Source organism: Dunckerocampus dactyliophorus, chromosome 3 (assembly GCF_027744805.1).
Source record: "Dunckerocampus dactyliophorus isolate RoL2022-P2 chromosome 3, RoL_Ddac_1.1, whole genome shotgun sequence".
Classification (NCBI taxonomy): domain Eukaryota; kingdom Metazoa; phylum Chordata; class Actinopteri; order Syngnathiformes; family Syngnathidae; genus Dunckerocampus; species Dunckerocampus dactyliophorus.
The window spans coordinates 35,869,966-35,886,492 of record NC_072821.1 but is presented as its reverse complement, the minus strand read 5'-3'; the positions used below and the strand labels follow the sequence as shown (position 1 = coordinate 35,886,492).

The window sequence follows — 16,527 nt, the reverse complement described above, 5'->3', positions numbered from 1 at the left end:
GTAAATAAAGGATGTCTGAGGTGACTGCACAAGCTGATGATGTTTCCATTTATGAGGCCAAATTATGACTAAATATTTTCCTTGAATTTTCTGATTGATTTGTGATAAACGCCAATAAGTAACTAACAGTAACTACAATGCAAAATCCTTGTAAAGATGTCTACAAGTTCGGGAAATGTTTCATACTAATTAAAACTACGATGTATGATTAGACTCTGTAAAAAGAGAATCCAGGCCGTCCTCTATTTCCTGCAAGATACCACAATACCAGACTGTATAGGTCAAGCGTGTAATGACGCCTCCTCACCTGTGGGAGGCAGTAATGCGAGAATGTATTAGCTGTGTCTTCTCTGCAGGAAATGGAAAAAAGGGTCAAGGAAAATAAAGCAGCAAGGCGATTCGATTAAGTGTTTATCAATGCATTTGTTCATAATTTAGTACATGTTGTTACATCTTATAGAAAAGAGTACTCATTAATAATTCTTCATGTAAGGATAAACTCCCGACGTCACTTTGAAGCTTCTCGGGCTACTTTAGCTTGCCAGCTGCTAGCAAAGGGACGCGAAAGTGTTGTGATTGTGTGAAAAATGTGTAAAGTACAAATGCTGAGAGCGTTGGTGAATCAGCGACTAACTGCGGCTGTTGAAGAAATATTTGTAGTGTTGGAAAGAACGATAGCAGAGTACGAGGAGGAACTTTCTCGAACAAAAGAGGACAACGAACGACAACGTCAACTACTGGACGCTGTTTTCAAGCCTCGAAGGGAGTCACACAGAGCAGGTTAGTAGTGTATGTGTAAATTAACTCTCCTCATTAGAAAAGGTTTTCATCGTGTAGAATCGCTGTCTTTATGTACTCAAGGGGAGGGTGGGTGATCCAAAAATCCATAATATCAATACCACGGGATGAGATCAATATTTTTCCGTTGTCTTTTATGTTTATATTCACAAATATGCGTGTGTGTGTGTGAGAGAGAGAGAATTGTTTAATTGTTGATATTGTTATATTTGTATATTGTAATGTTGTTCAGTGTTTCCCTTAGGACTCTAATGTATTTGTGGCAATGTTTTGAGGACGATTTAATCTAATTTGCATAATCGGACATGACGCAAAACTCTGTGTGTGTGTGCAGATTTATAAATGTCTTGCAGTGAGGGGAGGGCTGCCCCAACAATGTTCTGTGAGGTCTTGATCACCCGCTGGAGTGCCTTCCTATCACGTGTTGTACAGTTACCGTACCAAACAGTGATGGAGGCGGTAAGGACACTTTCCATAGTGCATCTGTAGAAGCAACTCAGGATTTTGGTGGACATGCCAAATTTCCTCAGTCTTCTCAGGAAGTACAGTCTCCTTTGGGACTTCTTCATAATTTGTTGGGTGTTGTGAGACCAGGTGAGGTCCTCGCTGATGTGTGTGCCAAGGAACTTGAAGGTTTTCACCCTCTCCACCTGAGTCTCATCAATAAACAGGGGTCTATGTGGCTCCTTTTCCCTTGTTCTTGGGTCGATGATCATCTCTTTAGTCTTATCTGTATTGAGAAGGAGATTGTTATCACGACACCAAGCTATGAGGTCCGCCACCTCTCTTCTGTATGATGTTTCAACACCACCAGTGATCAGTCCAATGACTGTAGTGTCATCTGCAAATTTAATGATGCTGGTGTTGTTCTGGGAGGCCACGCAATCGTAGGTGAAGAGCATGTAGAGGAGTGGACTCAGCACACACCCCTGTGGGGTCCCAGTGCTCACAATTCTTGAGCTGGATGTGCGATTGTGGACTCTGACTGACTGGGGCCTGCCTGTTAGAAAGTTAAACACCCAGTTACAGAGGGGGGGTGACAGGCCAAGTGTGAGGAGCTTATTTGTGAGTTTGTGGGGGCAGACTGTATTAAAAGCAGAGCTATAGTCTATAAATAGCATTCTGACATATGTGTCCTGGCCCTGTAGGTGAGAAAGGGCTGTGTGGATGGCAGTGTTGACTGCATCATCAGTGGACCGGTTCTGGCGATATGCAAACTGTAGAGGGTCCACAGTTGCTAGGATGCTATTTTTGATGTGGGTCATGACTATTCTTTCAAAGCACTTCATAACAATAGGAGTGAGTGCTACAGGGCGATAGTCATTCAAGCAGGTCACGTTGCTCTTCTTGGGTACGGGCACTATGGTGGTGGACTTAAAGCAGGTCGGTACAGATGCTTGTGCAAGCGACAGGTTAAATATGTCAGCAAGCACATCAGCTAGCTCTGATGAGCAAACCCGAAGTGCACGTCCTGAGATGTTGTCTGGGCCTGCTGCTTTTCGTGGGTTTGTTTTGTTCAGAACCCTGCGCACATCAGCTGATGTCACCATGAGAGGTGAGTCCTGTGTGCTCCCCAAGTCCAGCCACCCTCTCTGCTCATCAGGAGTTTGGGTGTCAAAGCGTTTCGGAGCAATGTGAAATTTTTTAAATAACACAATTTTATAATTAACACTCAAACAACGTACACAGTAACACACATGTGCACTCATACATATAAACACAGTTCCATCATAAGGCCTACATCTCCCTGGACTGCGGTCCACAAATATTAATTAATACATAGCCTGACATACTACATGCTGTACACACATGTACTAAGCCCTAGGTTCCCAAAATGGAGTATGTGTACCCCCATGGGGACACCAATTGTAATGGGGGGTATGTGGATAAAAATTAAAAACAGAGCAGAAAGGAGACAGAGGATTCATTGCTCATTGCTCTGTGTGCATCATATGAACAAATAAGTCATTTTGATGATTATTTTGTGCATTCCGAGTGTTTCATCTTGAAGATTTCATTTATATTGGTGTTCCCGTCACCACAAGCAGCAGTGAAAACCTGTCACAGTGAGTGAGGATTTCCCTGAAAATTTGACTTTATCGTTGTTTGTATTAAAAGAAAATGTATACTTTGGATACCGCTTCATGATTGTTACAATTACCCCTTCAATTTGGTATTAAATTAATACGCAGACTTAAACCATAGCCATTGTGAGTGGACAAAAAAAATTATGCTCAAATTCAAGCCATTCAGACTGAAGGATGCAAACATCAGACTGGAATTAAAGACATGCAGGATCATTACTTTTCTATTTATGAGTGCTCAAGTGATAAATGACCATACAAAACACAATTCATGAACCAATTAATTATGTTGAATATTTCAAGTTAATTATGATAAAAAGGTGTATGTTTTTTAAGTGTGCAGGAGTAGGGGGTATATGGCATCAGGTCAAACGTTTGAAGGGGTACGCGACTGTAAAAGGTTTGGGAACCACTGTACTAAGCTGCACATACTGTACAGTCACATAACATGACGAACATCACATCACACATAATTACATTACTAATGGCCGCTTATCAGACTGCACAAGAAGAACGGCGTTGACATCAACCCAACCGACAACCATGTCAGGTAATATTTTCCAATAATAATAATCCTTTGCATTTATAAATACAGTGAAATTCTAAACCAAAGCAATGTAATGTCATTGTGGCATGTGCATAAGTAGGCGATGTTCCTTTTGATCTTGATCTCCACCTCGGAAATCACCACCTGCCTATCCAGGGCTGCGGTCACTGTCGAAGCTGGTTTGTTTTGTCCCATCATGCAACTAGTTACATGACATAGACAGCTGTCCCTGCAGGTGTTGTGCTGCTTGGAGTGGTTGTGTTTTGTTAGGCCAGTCTTTTTTTACCTTCCTGCTTCTGCCCATTGCATGAAAGACTTGAAACCTGGACTCGGACGTGTGCTCCCTTTTTACTTTTTCTACTTGCACAAGCTATTTTTAGGCGTATATGCGAATGAAATGCTACCACTGTGCAGCCCTGGGACGCACACTTCTCTGCAAGGTGGAATCTATGAACAAGAAATTGCGTCAATGTGTACGTACGCCACTTTTAGGTCTGTATATCTTTGTCCGTACGCACATTTTGGGTTTCTAGCAAACACAGATTTTTAATCAGATTTTGACACACATTTTAATAGATGAGACCCCAGATCAAGACTGAATGTCAGTTTGGTGACTGATGACATCCTCAGAGACATTGTCAGAACAAACAGTATGCTGGTGCAGGACAATGCCTCATGTGACAGAGCAGAGCTGAACTTCTAAAGCATGTGTTTGTCTTCTTGTGTCCTGCAGACGCCAGTGAAGGAGACCTTCCCTCTGAGGAGCAGGAGTGGAGCTCCAAGATGGAGCAGGAGGAAGAGCCACAGGCCTCCTACATTAAAGAAGAGGAGGAGGAGCACAGCGTCAGTCAGGGGCAGCTGGAGTTCCCTGTGATTGGTGTCATTGTGAAGAGTGAAGGTAATAAAGACAAAGGTGGAAGTGAGGAGAGGAGAGAGGTGGAGCCTCCAAGCAGCAGCTCAACTCAACACATGACAACAGAAGCTGATGGAGACCACTGTGGAGGATCACAAGCAGACAACCTCTTAGCTCCACTATCAGATAGTGACGACACAACGTCACACTCTCCTGACACTGATGATGAAGACTCTAAAGCTGATGTGACGTGTCACACTGACAACATTCACAAATGCTCCCAGTGTGACAACACATTTGTTACCAAGGGAAATCTGATAAGACACATGAGAAATCACACAGGAGATAACCCATTCACGTGCACAGTTTGTGGTAAAAGATTCTCTCTGAAGGTACATTTGACAGCACACACACAAACACACTCTGAAGAAAAATACAATTTCTGTTCAATATGTAATACACATTTGTGTGATAGTTCAGCATTGGATCAGCACATGAGAAAACTCCATGGTGAAAAGCCTTTAACCTGTTCCATCTGTGGTATAAGTTTTACACAAAATTCAGATTTGAAAAGACACATGAGAACACATACCGGGAAGAAACCTTTTACCTGCTCAGTGTGTGGTATAGGATTGACTCAGAAGTCACACTTGACAGCACACATGAGAAGACATACTGGAGAGAAACCTTTCACGTGCTCATACTGCGGTGTGGGATTTGCTCAAAAGTCGTGTTTGACAAAACATACAAGAAAACACACTGGAGAAAAACCATATTCCTGTTCAGTCTGCAACAAAAGCTTTTGTGACCGAACCACACTTGTAACACACATGAGAAGACACACGGGTGAGAAAATCTTCAGTTGCAGTGTGTGTGATGAAAGATTCTCTTATAAGTACCAGCTTAACAATCACAAGTGTGCTGGTGAGAACAGCAGCAGTAAATGAAGCTGTACAATTTGAATTAAATTGTCAAGACATTAACTTTGTAACAACATCACCACGTATAATTTGTGTGATGTTGTGTGTGTGTAACACAATGCTGTTAATATGCTTCTACCATTTAGATGTAATAAATATACCAAAAAAACAGCTGTGACAGAGTGTCAGTCAGTTTTAGTTTATTAAAGAGGCTAAAAAGCTGCTTTGTTGTTAGCCTGCTGTTGGCATTTAGCATTTTTTTCTCTCAGCTGGTGTGTTTTCCTGCTCTTGTCTGCTTTCTTCTGTCTGTCTACCGCTGTTTTTATTTTACACTGAACTGATATTTTCGTTTGTGCTGACCAACTATTTCATCATATACTTTATATGTCAAGGGTGTAATGACACCTCCGCACCTGAGGGAGGCAGTAAAGCACTAGAATGTACTAGCTGTGATACCGAATGTAGTAAACAGGGAGACGGCGCCACAGGCAGTGTAGTCCGCGTTAATTCCTTCATTTCAACCTTTGTGCTTTTGTCTGTTGTATAACGACCTGCACATTATTAATTCTTCATGTCAGGATGAGCTCGTCTCAGTGACCTTTGAAGCTTCTAAGGCTAGCTTAGCTTGCTAGCTGCGGACAAAGACACGGGGAAGTGATCAACGCATCGCTAAGCAGAGATCAAGTGTGAGTGTAAAGTATTGTGATTGTGTGAAAATGTGTAAAGTACAAATGCTGAGAGCGTTGGTGAACCAGCGACTAATTTCGGCTGTTGAAGAAATATTTGTAGTGTTGGAAAGAACGATAGCAGAGTACGAGGAGGAACTTTCTCGAACAAAAGAGGAGAACGAGCGACAACGTCAACTACTGGACGCTGTTTTCAAGAAGCATCAAGTTGTGTTACACAGAGCAGGTTAGTTTCAGTCTTACTCTCACGGGTTTACGAACTTTATATTTGATCGTTAACATGAAAAGGACACATGGAATAACTATTGCGTGGATGAATTCTATTACAGTATTTTTTTGGGGGGGGCGGGCCCAGTAAAAAACAAGCCTCATTTCACCGGGAAGGCGAAGTGTTACCAAATGATGGAAGAGCACTCCCAGTGTCTGTCTTCTTAGTCATGACTCCCGCTCGTCAAAGAAAGTCTGCGCTGCGTGCTTGTAGAGGTGCTCTCCATGCTTCCACACCCTGACTTTCACGGTGGTGGTGGTAATGCACACTCCCCGGGTTGTGGAGATGCCCTGCATTTCTGGATCTCCTTCCGTGATCGCTTGTATTTGATTGCCGAGTAAATGCGTGACGTTAGAAACACTTCTTACTACATCTTCTTATTTGGTGGAGGACCATGTGCGAATGGTGATATGGTTGGCACGGGCTTCAAATGAAAGGTTCTGGTCCAAATGAGACCCAAGTGGAGAGGGGTGAGGTTGTTTTTTGACATGTTGAAATCTTTAACTGAATGAGTGAGGGATTTTGGAGCAATAATTATGAGTTGTATTTTATTGTAGTTTGAGGAAATTGTTGCTCATCCAGGTATAGAACGAATGTAGATGTATGGCACATGGTTGGTCAGGAGGTCGGAGAAGTCAGAGTGGTAGGAAGCGTTTGGTTTAGGGGGGCAGTAAATGACTGTAGTGACGTGGAGAGTGCTAACAGGGAGTTTGTTAACAATGTGTTCAAATGACAGTGCAGCAGGAGTGGAGATGATGGTTGTGTGGATGTTCTTTTTGTGAATTACAGCAACACCACTGCCCCACCCCAGCCGAGAAGGGGGTTTTCAATGTATGGGTATCCAGTGGGTGTGGCCTGATTAAAGGATAAGTAGTCCATTGGTTTATGCCAGGTTTCAGTCAGACAAAGGAAATCTAGGTTTTTGTCGGTGATGAATTGGTGTGGGGTGGAGGATTTATTATTGGAGGAGTGGGTCTTGAAGAGTGCAAATTGCAGTTTGTGATGCTTTTTGATATATTGATATAGGTCCGGTATCAGAAAAAGTATCGGATGATATCGGCCTGCATCTAAAATTTCTGATATAGGCACCCCGATGCAAGCAGTCCGTTCGTAACAGGTTCTGCGCCACTGCTTCTATCCAGCAGAAGAACTTCCATTGATAGGAACATTCGGTACTATTGTCTTTTGGGTGTACAAGCAGCAGTCTTGTTTTGATGTAAGGTTTTACTACTGGGTTTGTTTTGTATTATTTAATGACCAGTTGTATTTGTTCTGTTGTTCCCCTGTTATGCAGTGTGGTTGTGACAGTTTGAATGTCAACGTGGTGACTGATGAGATCCTCTGAGACATTGTCAGAACATTTGCTGGTACAGGACAATGCCTCATGTGACAGAGCAAAGCTGGACTTTTCCACAGCATGTGTATGTTTTCTTGTGTCCTGTAGACGTTAATGAAGAACATCTACACCCTGAGCAGGAGGAATGGAGCTCCAGGATGGACCAAGAGGAGCCACAGCCACCACACGTTAAAGCGGAAGATCAGGAGACCCAGCCCCCCCACCTTAAAGAGCAAAAGGACGATCACAGCATCAGTCAGGAGGGAGAGCATCTTGAAGGACCGGAGGAATTCCCAGTGATTGGTGTCATTGTGAAGAGTGAAGATGATGACGACAAAGGTGAAAATGTGGAGAAGAGAGAGGTGGAGCCTCCAAGCAGCAGCTCAACTCAACACATGACAGCAGAAGCTGATGGAGACCACTGTGGAGGATCACAAGCAGACAACCTCTTAGCTCCACTATCAGATAGTGACGACACAACGTCACACTCTCCTGACACTGATGATGAAGACCCTAAAGCTGATATGACATGTCACACTGACAACACACACTTTAAATGCTCTCACTGTGGCAAACATTTTGGCAAGAAGCTAAATCTGAAAAGACACACGAGGCTTCACGCAGGAGAGAGACCTTTTACCTGTTCAGTTTGTGGCTTACGTTTTGTACGGAATCCAGATATGAAAAGACACATGAGGACACACACCGGGGATAAACCTTTTACGTGCTCATTGTGTGGCGTCAGATTGTCTCAGAAGTCAAATTTGACATCACACATGCGAATGCATACTGGAGAGAAACCTTTTACCTGCTCGTTTTGCGGCCTAAGATTTGCTTATAAGTCATGTTTGACAAAACATACAAGAATACACACTGGAGAGAAACTATATTCCTGTTCAGTCTGCAACAAACGTTTTACTGTGAGTTCAGTATTGGATCAACACATGAGAATACACACTGGAGAGAAACCTTTCACCTGTTCATTCTGTGGTGTAAGTTTCGTAAGGAATTCAGATATGAAAAGGCACATGAGAATACACACTGGTGAGAAAGTGTTGAGTTTCAGTGTGTGTGGTGAAAGATTCTCTTATAAGTACCAGCTTAACAATCACAAGTGTGCTGGTGAGAACAGCATGTCAGAAGTGACTGCAGAAATATCACAAGCTGTCGATGTTTCCATTTATGTTGCCAAGTTATGACTAAATGTTTTCATTGAATTTTCTCTGATTGCTTTGTGATAAACAAAAATAACTAACAGTAACCAGAATACAGTGTCCTTGTAAAGATGTCTGCAAGTTTGGAGAATGTCTCATATTAATTAAAACTGTGTGATTAAATAAAGAGAATCCAGGCCGTCCTACATTTCCTGGAGGTTGCCACAATACCAGACGGTAAAGATCATGAGTGTAATGACACCTCCTCACATGTGGGAGGCAGTAATGCTAGCATGTATTAGCTGTGTCTAGTCTGCCGGAAATGGAAAAAAGGATCAAGGAAAATAAAGCAGCAAGACGATTCGATTTAACCTTTATTGCTGTTTGTTCTCAATCTGGTACACATTGTTACTTCATATAGAGAAGGGTACACATTAATAATTCTTCGTCTCGGGATAAACTCGTCCCCACATCACTCTGAAGCTTCTCGGGCTAGTTTAGCGTGCTAGCTGCTAACAAAGGGACGCGGAAGTGATCAACACATCGCTAAGCAGCAATCGAGTGTGATTGTGTGAAAATGTGTAAAGTCCAAATGCTGAGAGCGTTGGTGAATCAGCGGCTAACTGCGGCTGTTGAAGAAATATTTGTAGTGTTGGAAAGAACGATAGCAGAGTACGAGGAGGAACTTTCTCGAACAAAAGAGGACAACGAGCGACAACGTCAACTACTGGACGCTGTTTTCAAGCCTCGAATGGAGTCACGCAGAGCAGGTTAGTAGTGTAGGTGTACATTAACTCTACTCATTAAAAAATGTTTTTCTTCCTGTAGATCCGGTGTCTTTATGTACTTAAAGGGAGGGTGGCTGATCCAAAAATTCATATTATCAATAATACGGGATGAGATTTCAGTTGTCTTTCATGTTTATATTCACAAATGTGTGAGCGTGTGTATGTGTGTGATTTTTTAAATTGTTGATATTGTTATACTTGTATATTGTATTGTTGTTCAGTGTTTCCAACATGACTCCAGTGTGTCTGTGGCATTGGTTTGGGGATGCCATCATCTAATTTGTATAATTGGCCATGACGCAAAGCTCAGTGTGTGTGTGTGTGTGTTTGTCTGTGTGTGTGAACGGGTCAAACTGAGCTTTTTGGTTGTACTCACAAGAAATGTGAGACAACAGAACGTAACATTATTGACTTATGGGTGTTGGTTTCTTTTTGCACAAGCGCTACATGGTGTCAGAGTGCCTATGAGGACATGAAACGAATCCAGTCTCCAGGTTTCTTTCATAGGCTGCTCAAAACAAACATTTTACAATAAAATTGAAAAAATAAATACATACAGCCATGTAAAAATAGGATGCCTTATGAGGTGTTTTTTTCACATGTCTGTATAGTATATTACTTTCATGTGTCTGCTGGGGGTACCCCGACTGCTGTGAGGGACACTAATGAGATCCTCAGAGACCTTGTCAGAAGATATGGTGGTGCAGGACAATGCCTCATGTGATGGAGCAAAGCTGGAGTTTTCTAAAGCATGTGTTTGTCTTCTGGTGCCCTGCAGACGTCATTGAAGAAGATCTTCCCCCAGAGCAGCAGGCGGAGCCACAGTCGCCCCACATTAAAGTGGAAGAGGAGGAGCACAGCATCAGTCAGGCGGCGCTTGAAGGGTTAGAGGAGTTCCCAGTGATTCTTGTGCCTGTGAAGAGTGAAGATGATGAAGACAAAGGTGAAAGTGAGGAGAAGAGAGAGGTGGAGCCTCCAAGCAGCAGCTCAACTCAACACATGACAACAGAAGCTGATGGAGACCACTTTGGAGGATCACAAGCAGACTTAGCTCCACTATCAGATAGTGACGACACAACGTCACAGTGTCCTGACACTGATGATGAAGACTCTAAAGCCGATAAGACAAGTCACACTGACGCCACACACTGGAAATGTTCTCTTTGTGACAAAACTTTTGGCAAGAAGAGAAATCTGAAAAGACACATTAGGATCCACACAGCAGAGAAACGATTCATGTGCTCCTTCTGCGGTAAAAGATTCTATCACAAGGGACATTTTGAAACACACATTAGAACACACACTGGAGAGAAACCGTTTTCTTGCTCAGTTTGTGGTAAAAGTTTCTCTCAGAAGATAACTTTGATAGCGCACATGAGAACGCACACTGGAGAAAAACCCTTTTCCTGTTCAATGTGTGGTCAGCGATTCACTTATAGTACAAACTTGACAGCACACATAAGAATCCACACTGGGGAGAAACCTTTCAGCTGTTCAGTGTGCGGTATAAGATTTGCACGGAATTTTGATCTGAAAAAGCACTTGACAAAACACACTGGGGAACTTATTGTCAATAATAATAATAACGCTTGATACCTATGAGTTTTTACAGACAGAAAAGATGCTGACGATGTGAGGAAGTGTGTGTGTGATGAAAGATTGTCTTCCAGGTGAAGGGTTAACATGTCCACATGTAAATATATAAAGGTACATCTAGCTGGATATAAAGAACGTAATAAGGATACTATGGATAAGTAAGACAGTATTACTAAAAAAGTATTGTTAAAAAATAAAAGTTGTGTAAAAGAACAACTTCTAACGCTGCAATATGATGTTATAATGAGATGTTTGCAATTAAATCATCATCTATCACATGTGCCCAACAGACACACATTTTTCTTCTTGAGTAGAGAATCGTACATTTGAACCTCAATAAAAGAAAAATATACAAACACAATTATATTAATTATCATATTTGATTAAAATCCACTTTGAATAAAAACAAGCGAGCTGGAGTCTACCTCAGCTGATTTGGGGTAAGATGTGGGGTACATCCTCGACAGGTTGGAGAGTTGCTCTTATTACACGTCAGTATGGTAATTTGTGTATAGTGTAATCTTTTTTTCTGGTGTGCTCTGTGTGTTTTATTATTACAGTATAGTGTTATTTTTTGTATTGACATTTTCCAAATTAAAACTATGATGTGTGATTACACTGAAACAAAGAGGACATCTTGCATTTCCTGAAAGTGACCACACCAGGGGTCACCAACACAGTGCCCGCGGGCACCAGGTAGCCCCCCACGACCACATGAGGCGCCCGCAGGCCTGCTTTTCATTCAGGTTTTTTAATAATGTGAGAACACTAGAAAGAAATGTATTCTGAAACATAAAATGTGAGTTGTGGATACCAGCATTTTGTGAATGTTTTAGTAAAACAAGCATATTTGATTTGTTTGGGTTGAAATAAGGTATGAAAATCATTTCTACAAAAATGAGTAGCTCGTGGCCATTTTCATTTTCTAAAAGTAGCTCTCGCAAGAAAAAACGTTGGTAACCCCTTGACCACACTATACCAGAAGGTGGAGGTCAAGAGCGTAATGACACCTTCTCACCTGAGAGAGGCAGTATTACTGGAATGTACGCGTTGTGACTTGTACGACGGAAGTAAATAAAGTATTAGCAAGACGACATGGCTGATCAGACACTTAGTTCTTTTTTCTGTACACATTTCGGCCATGTAAAATAATAATATTAAAGACATCCTTCTTTGTGCAGGACAAATTCGTCTCAAACTAGCTTAGTTTGCTAACAGGCGCGGAAATTAGCGACACAGAGTGCGCATGCGCTGATGCCATTTCGGACTACAATTTGGGAACGAAATGATTGAAAAACCTAAATAAACGACTAGATTGACGCATTGCTTCTCGTTTCTCTACATATTTGTCATGCTGATGGTTAAGCGCTGTTAAGACAAAGTCGTCTCAGTTAACTTTGAAGCTTCTCAGGCTAGCTTATCTTGCTAGCTGCTAACAAAGACGAGGAAGTATATAGCCTATATATATGTATATAGTACATAGCCTAAGCAGAGTACGAGTCTACCACTTTATTCAGTGTGTCGTAATGCGGTGTCCTTGTTTGGGACAAACAGACTACTTTATTATAATTTTTTGTAAATAGCTGTACTATGACCCGGTGTAACCTATTTTTAAAATGTACTTTAAAAACTTTTGACTCCAGTAGACAGAAAAATTGGGTAACAATCTTGTGTAAGACGGAGCTAAATGAATTAGATACCCATGTCGTTAAAGACCCAGTATATAAAATGTTTGATATAATAATGAGTCAGTTAGTACCACTGATGATTGCTGTCACAGACCACTTGTTTATTTCTAGAAATATTTGTTAGTGTGTGTGCAGTCTTTCCTTCCCACCTTCTTTTATGTTACTTTTCAATCTTATTTTCATGCAACAGCAGGCTTTGTAACCTTGGCGGTATAGCTATGGTGTTAATAGAATATTTGGGCACTTAAACAGTTGCAGTGTTAAGATCAAGGTTGCAAAGTGCAGGTCAGGCGCCATTTGCGGCCCGCAGTTGTTTTCTTTCTGGCCCACGCCACATTCTGGAAAAATGTGCCATAAAAAACAGCTGTAATTTTACAAGTATAAAGTCAAAATATTAAGAGAAGAATTTATTGTAATAAAAAAAAGTTGCAATTTTACAAAACGATTGTGATGTGAGGAGAAATAATGTCATTTTAGTAGCAAAAAGTTTAAATATTAAAGAAAAACATTATTTTTTTAAAGGTCGTAATATGAGAAACAAACAAAACAAAATAAAATTAACATTTTTGGAAAATTACGTTACATTATGATGGGAATTAAATCAAAATATGAAAATAAAGTCACAATATGAGAAGAACATTGAGTAAGAGATTGTTTTTTTTTTAAACAACAGCAAAACTGGGACAAAAAGAGCAAAGAGTGATAATAATAGGCTTTTTCACTTATATGACAAAGCTGAGATGCACTTTTTTCTTGATTTTTTTCTTCAAATATCACCTTTCATTTTCGATATGTGGCCCTCGCTGGAAAAAGTTTGGACCCCACTGGTTTAGATGCAGCGGTATGAGGAAATGACCAATTTATTGTTTTCTGTTGTGAGGAAATTGTGTCTGCATTTTCGAGTTCCAACAATATTTCAACTTTGGTTTTAGAATACATTTTGCTTGTTGTTGCTCATTGCAAACGGAATCATGCTCATGCTCGGTTCCACTCAAATAGAGAGAGGCAGGTTCAGCAGCCACCTTTCTATGAGTTATTTTGGTTGTTTCTTGAACTTTTTTCCCCTTTGTGTTGGACTGTATAAAAACTTTCTCTGAAGTTCACATTTGAGTGATTTCCATATGTGAGAACGGCACACGTATGCGGCTTTTTCGGCCTGTCTTCACATGACTTCACATGACTTCTATCTACTATCTATCTATTCTTGTATACACTTCGGAGCGCTGCCGTTAACGACCCCAGCGGTTACTTGGCCCGGGTGTGGCACCCTGCTGAAGCGAGGTGGATGTGCGGATGAAGGCAATGAGAGTCCACGCTAATAGCCTATCTGAGGAGACCACCTGCATGCTCCCAAGACCTTGAGACGGACAGCAGACAGATCCTCTCATGTCGCAGTAAGTTCCATTCTTGGTTTCTATGTTTATCGTCACGCTTTTGCTCTTTGCCATCGCCGTTAAGCTTCTGTGGTGACATCACAAAAAAGTCAAAGAAAAAGCTAAATAAAGATGTAGAATTAATGCTTCAGATGCTCGCTGAACTGCCACATATTTATGTAATATACATGCACACAATGCCGTCTTAACTACTGGGTCACTGACCCGCCCCCACCACCTTTCTTATAAGGTAATCACTATTAAGTCTTAGTTAAGTTAGTACTGTTAGTTATTTTATTGCATTGAAATGGTCGAAGCATATTAACAATATTGTGTTACACACCCAGCAATGAGGTCACACGTTATATGTGGTGATATTAAAAAGTCAAAGTTATCAAAGTATTTCAAGTCCCGCAGCTTCACTTAGTGCTGCTGTTCTCACCAGCACACTTGTGATTGTTAACCTGGTACTTATAAGAGAATCTTTCATCACACACACTGCAACTCAGCACTTTCTCACCAGTGTGTCTTCTTGTGTGCGCCATCAAATTTGTATTTCGAGTAAATCGTTTCCCACAGACTGAGCAGGGAAATGGTTTCTCGCCAGCGTGTCCTCGAATGTGCGTTTTCAAACTTTGCCTTTGAGAAAATCTTTGACCACACACCAAGCAACTAAAAGGTTTCTCCCCCGTATGTCTTCTCATGTGTCGCACCAACGCCGATCTCTGACGGAAAGCTTTGCTACAGATGGAGCAGGGAAAAGGTTTCTGTCCGGTATGTGTTTTCATGTGACTTGTTAATTGCGTCTTGAAGGTTAAACTTTTCCCGCAAACTGAGCATATGAAAGGTTTCTCACCCGTGTGTATTCTTGTGTGTTTAATCAATGCCGAACTTTCATGAAAACCTTTGCTGCAGATTGAGCAGGAATATGGTTTTTCTCCAGTGTGCGTTCTTATGTGTCTTTTCAGGTAATCCTGTCGGGAAAATCTTTTGCTACAGACTGAGCAAGCAAAAGGTTTTTCTCCAGTGTGACTTCTCATGTGTCTTATCAAAAATGCCTTGGCTGTAAAGGTTTTGTCACACTGAGAGCATTTCCAGTGTGTGTTGTCAGTGTGACATGTCATACCAGCATTAGAGTCTTCATCATCAGTGTCAGCAGAGTGTGACGTGGTGTCGTCACTGTCTGATAGTGGAGCTAAGCGGTTGTCTGCTTGTGATCCTCCACAGTGGTCTCCATCAACTGTTTCTTCTTCATCTTCACTCTTCACAATGACACGAATCCCCGGAAACTCCTCCTGTCCTTCCAGATCCTCTCCCTCATGGCTGATGCTTCGTTCCTTGTCTTCCTCTTTAAAGTAGGAGGGCTGGGGCTCCTCTTCCTGCTCTTTAAAGTGCGGGGGCATTGGCTCCTCCTGGGAGAGCCACTCCTGCTGCTCAGGGGAAAGATCTTCTTCACTGACATCTGCAGGACACAAGAAGACAAACACACGCTTTGCAAAAAAAAGTAAGTAGGTAAATATGATTCAGACAGAATAGAAGTAGTTTTTGAGTGATGTTGTGTTGTGTTAAAATTGTGTAGTTAAACAACCAATTAAATGTTTTTTTCAGTCGACTCTATGTTCTTTCAATGAGTGCTGACAACTGTTGTCATTGGAAGATGACCGCCAATAAATCAGCAAATGTTGAATGAACTTTTGTTGTTCCAAAAAATCCAAAAAGGCTTCTTCAGTTCTAAATTTTTAAGCATGCAGTCTCCATATTTATGTTTCTGGTGGGTGTGTCCCCTGCAGGTGGTCATAATATGGTTGTTGTTGTTGTTATTGTGGCTAGTGAACGGCCATCTTGCCTAAGAATAGAACTTTTGAGATTAAACCTGTACTGTAAACAAAGCAGTGCGTCATCATCACAAAAAAAGCACCATCATATGGAGAATCTCTACGTGAATATGGTTAATAATCAAATATAAAGTTAGTAAACGTGAGAGTAAAAATGACACAAACCTGCTCTGTGTAACACAGCTGGATGCTTCTTGAAAACAGCGCCCAGTAGTTTACGTTGCCTCTCGTTCTCCTCTTTTGTTCGCGAAAGTTCTTCCTCGTACTCTGCTATCGTTCTTTCGCACATTTTCACACAATTCCAACGCTTTACACTCACACTTGATCTCTGCTTAGCGATGTGTTGACACCTTCTGCGTCTCTTTGTTAGCAGGTAGCAATCTAAGCTAGCCCGAGAATCGTCAAATTGCGACCATGCTAATGTATTCGGATACAAAAGTTATTAGTGATGTTTACTGTATTACACGACTTGTATGTACACGCGGAGATTAAGAACACAGATCAATGACGACAACAGGAACGTCTTCTCCATCAAACGCCATCTTGCTTTCTCCCTGGTCCTGTTTTTTCGGTGGCTACCTTGCATGACGGTACAATACTG

The 16,527-nt window shown here is 41.5% G+C and overlaps 3 protein-coding genes across 5 annotated transcripts; 2 read left to right on the top strand and 1 right to left on the bottom strand.

Moving 5' to 3' along the window:
- The first annotated feature begins 368 nt into the window (after positions 1 to 368).
- On the top strand, positions 369 to 5,373 carry LOC129178254 (zinc finger protein 501-like). The gene is made up of 2 exons (XM_054770285.1): positions 369 to 780; positions 4,163 to 5,373. The coding sequence occupies exons 1-2, from the start codon at positions 588 to 590 to the stop codon at positions 5,227 to 5,229; spliced, it is 1,260 nt and encodes a 419-aa protein (XP_054626260.1). The 5' UTR covers positions 369 to 587; the 3' UTR covers positions 5,230 to 5,373.
- Positions 5,374 to 5,662: 289 nt separating this feature from the next.
- Positions 5,663 to 11,997, top strand: LOC129178251 (zinc finger protein 180-like). Of its 3 annotated transcripts, none has more exons than XR_008569766.1 (3): positions 5,663 to 5,888; positions 7,601 to 9,416; positions 10,213 to 11,997. XR_008569766.1 is itself a non-coding variant. In XM_054770279.1 (2 exons), the coding sequence occupies exons 1-2, from the start codon at positions 9,224 to 9,226 to the stop codon at positions 11,025 to 11,027; spliced, it is 1,008 nt and encodes a 335-aa protein (XP_054626254.1). In that variant the 5' UTR covers positions 6,251 to 9,223; the 3' UTR covers positions 11,028 to 11,995. The 3 variants fall into 3 exon arrangements, 1 of the variants encoding a protein (XP_054626254.1); XR_008569765.1 differs by lacking the exon at positions 5,663 to 5,888 and adding an exon at positions 5,895 to 6,114; XM_054770279.1 differs by lacking the exon at positions 5,663 to 5,888 and having other exon boundaries at positions 6,251 to 9,416; positions 10,213 to 11,995.
- LOC129178269 (gastrula zinc finger protein XlCGF8.2DB-like) lies at positions 10,530 to 16,510 on the bottom strand. The gene is made up of 2 exons (XM_054770328.1): positions 16,092 to 16,510; positions 10,530 to 15,553 (listed from the first exon to the last, which is right to left on the bottom strand). Exons 1-2 carry the CDS (start codon positions 16,213 to 16,215, stop codon positions 14,511 to 14,513), a joined length of 1,167 nt encoding a protein of 388 aa, XP_054626303.1. The 5' UTR covers positions 16,216 to 16,510; the 3' UTR covers positions 10,530 to 14,510.
- Positions 16,511 to 16,527: the final 17 nt, after the last annotated feature.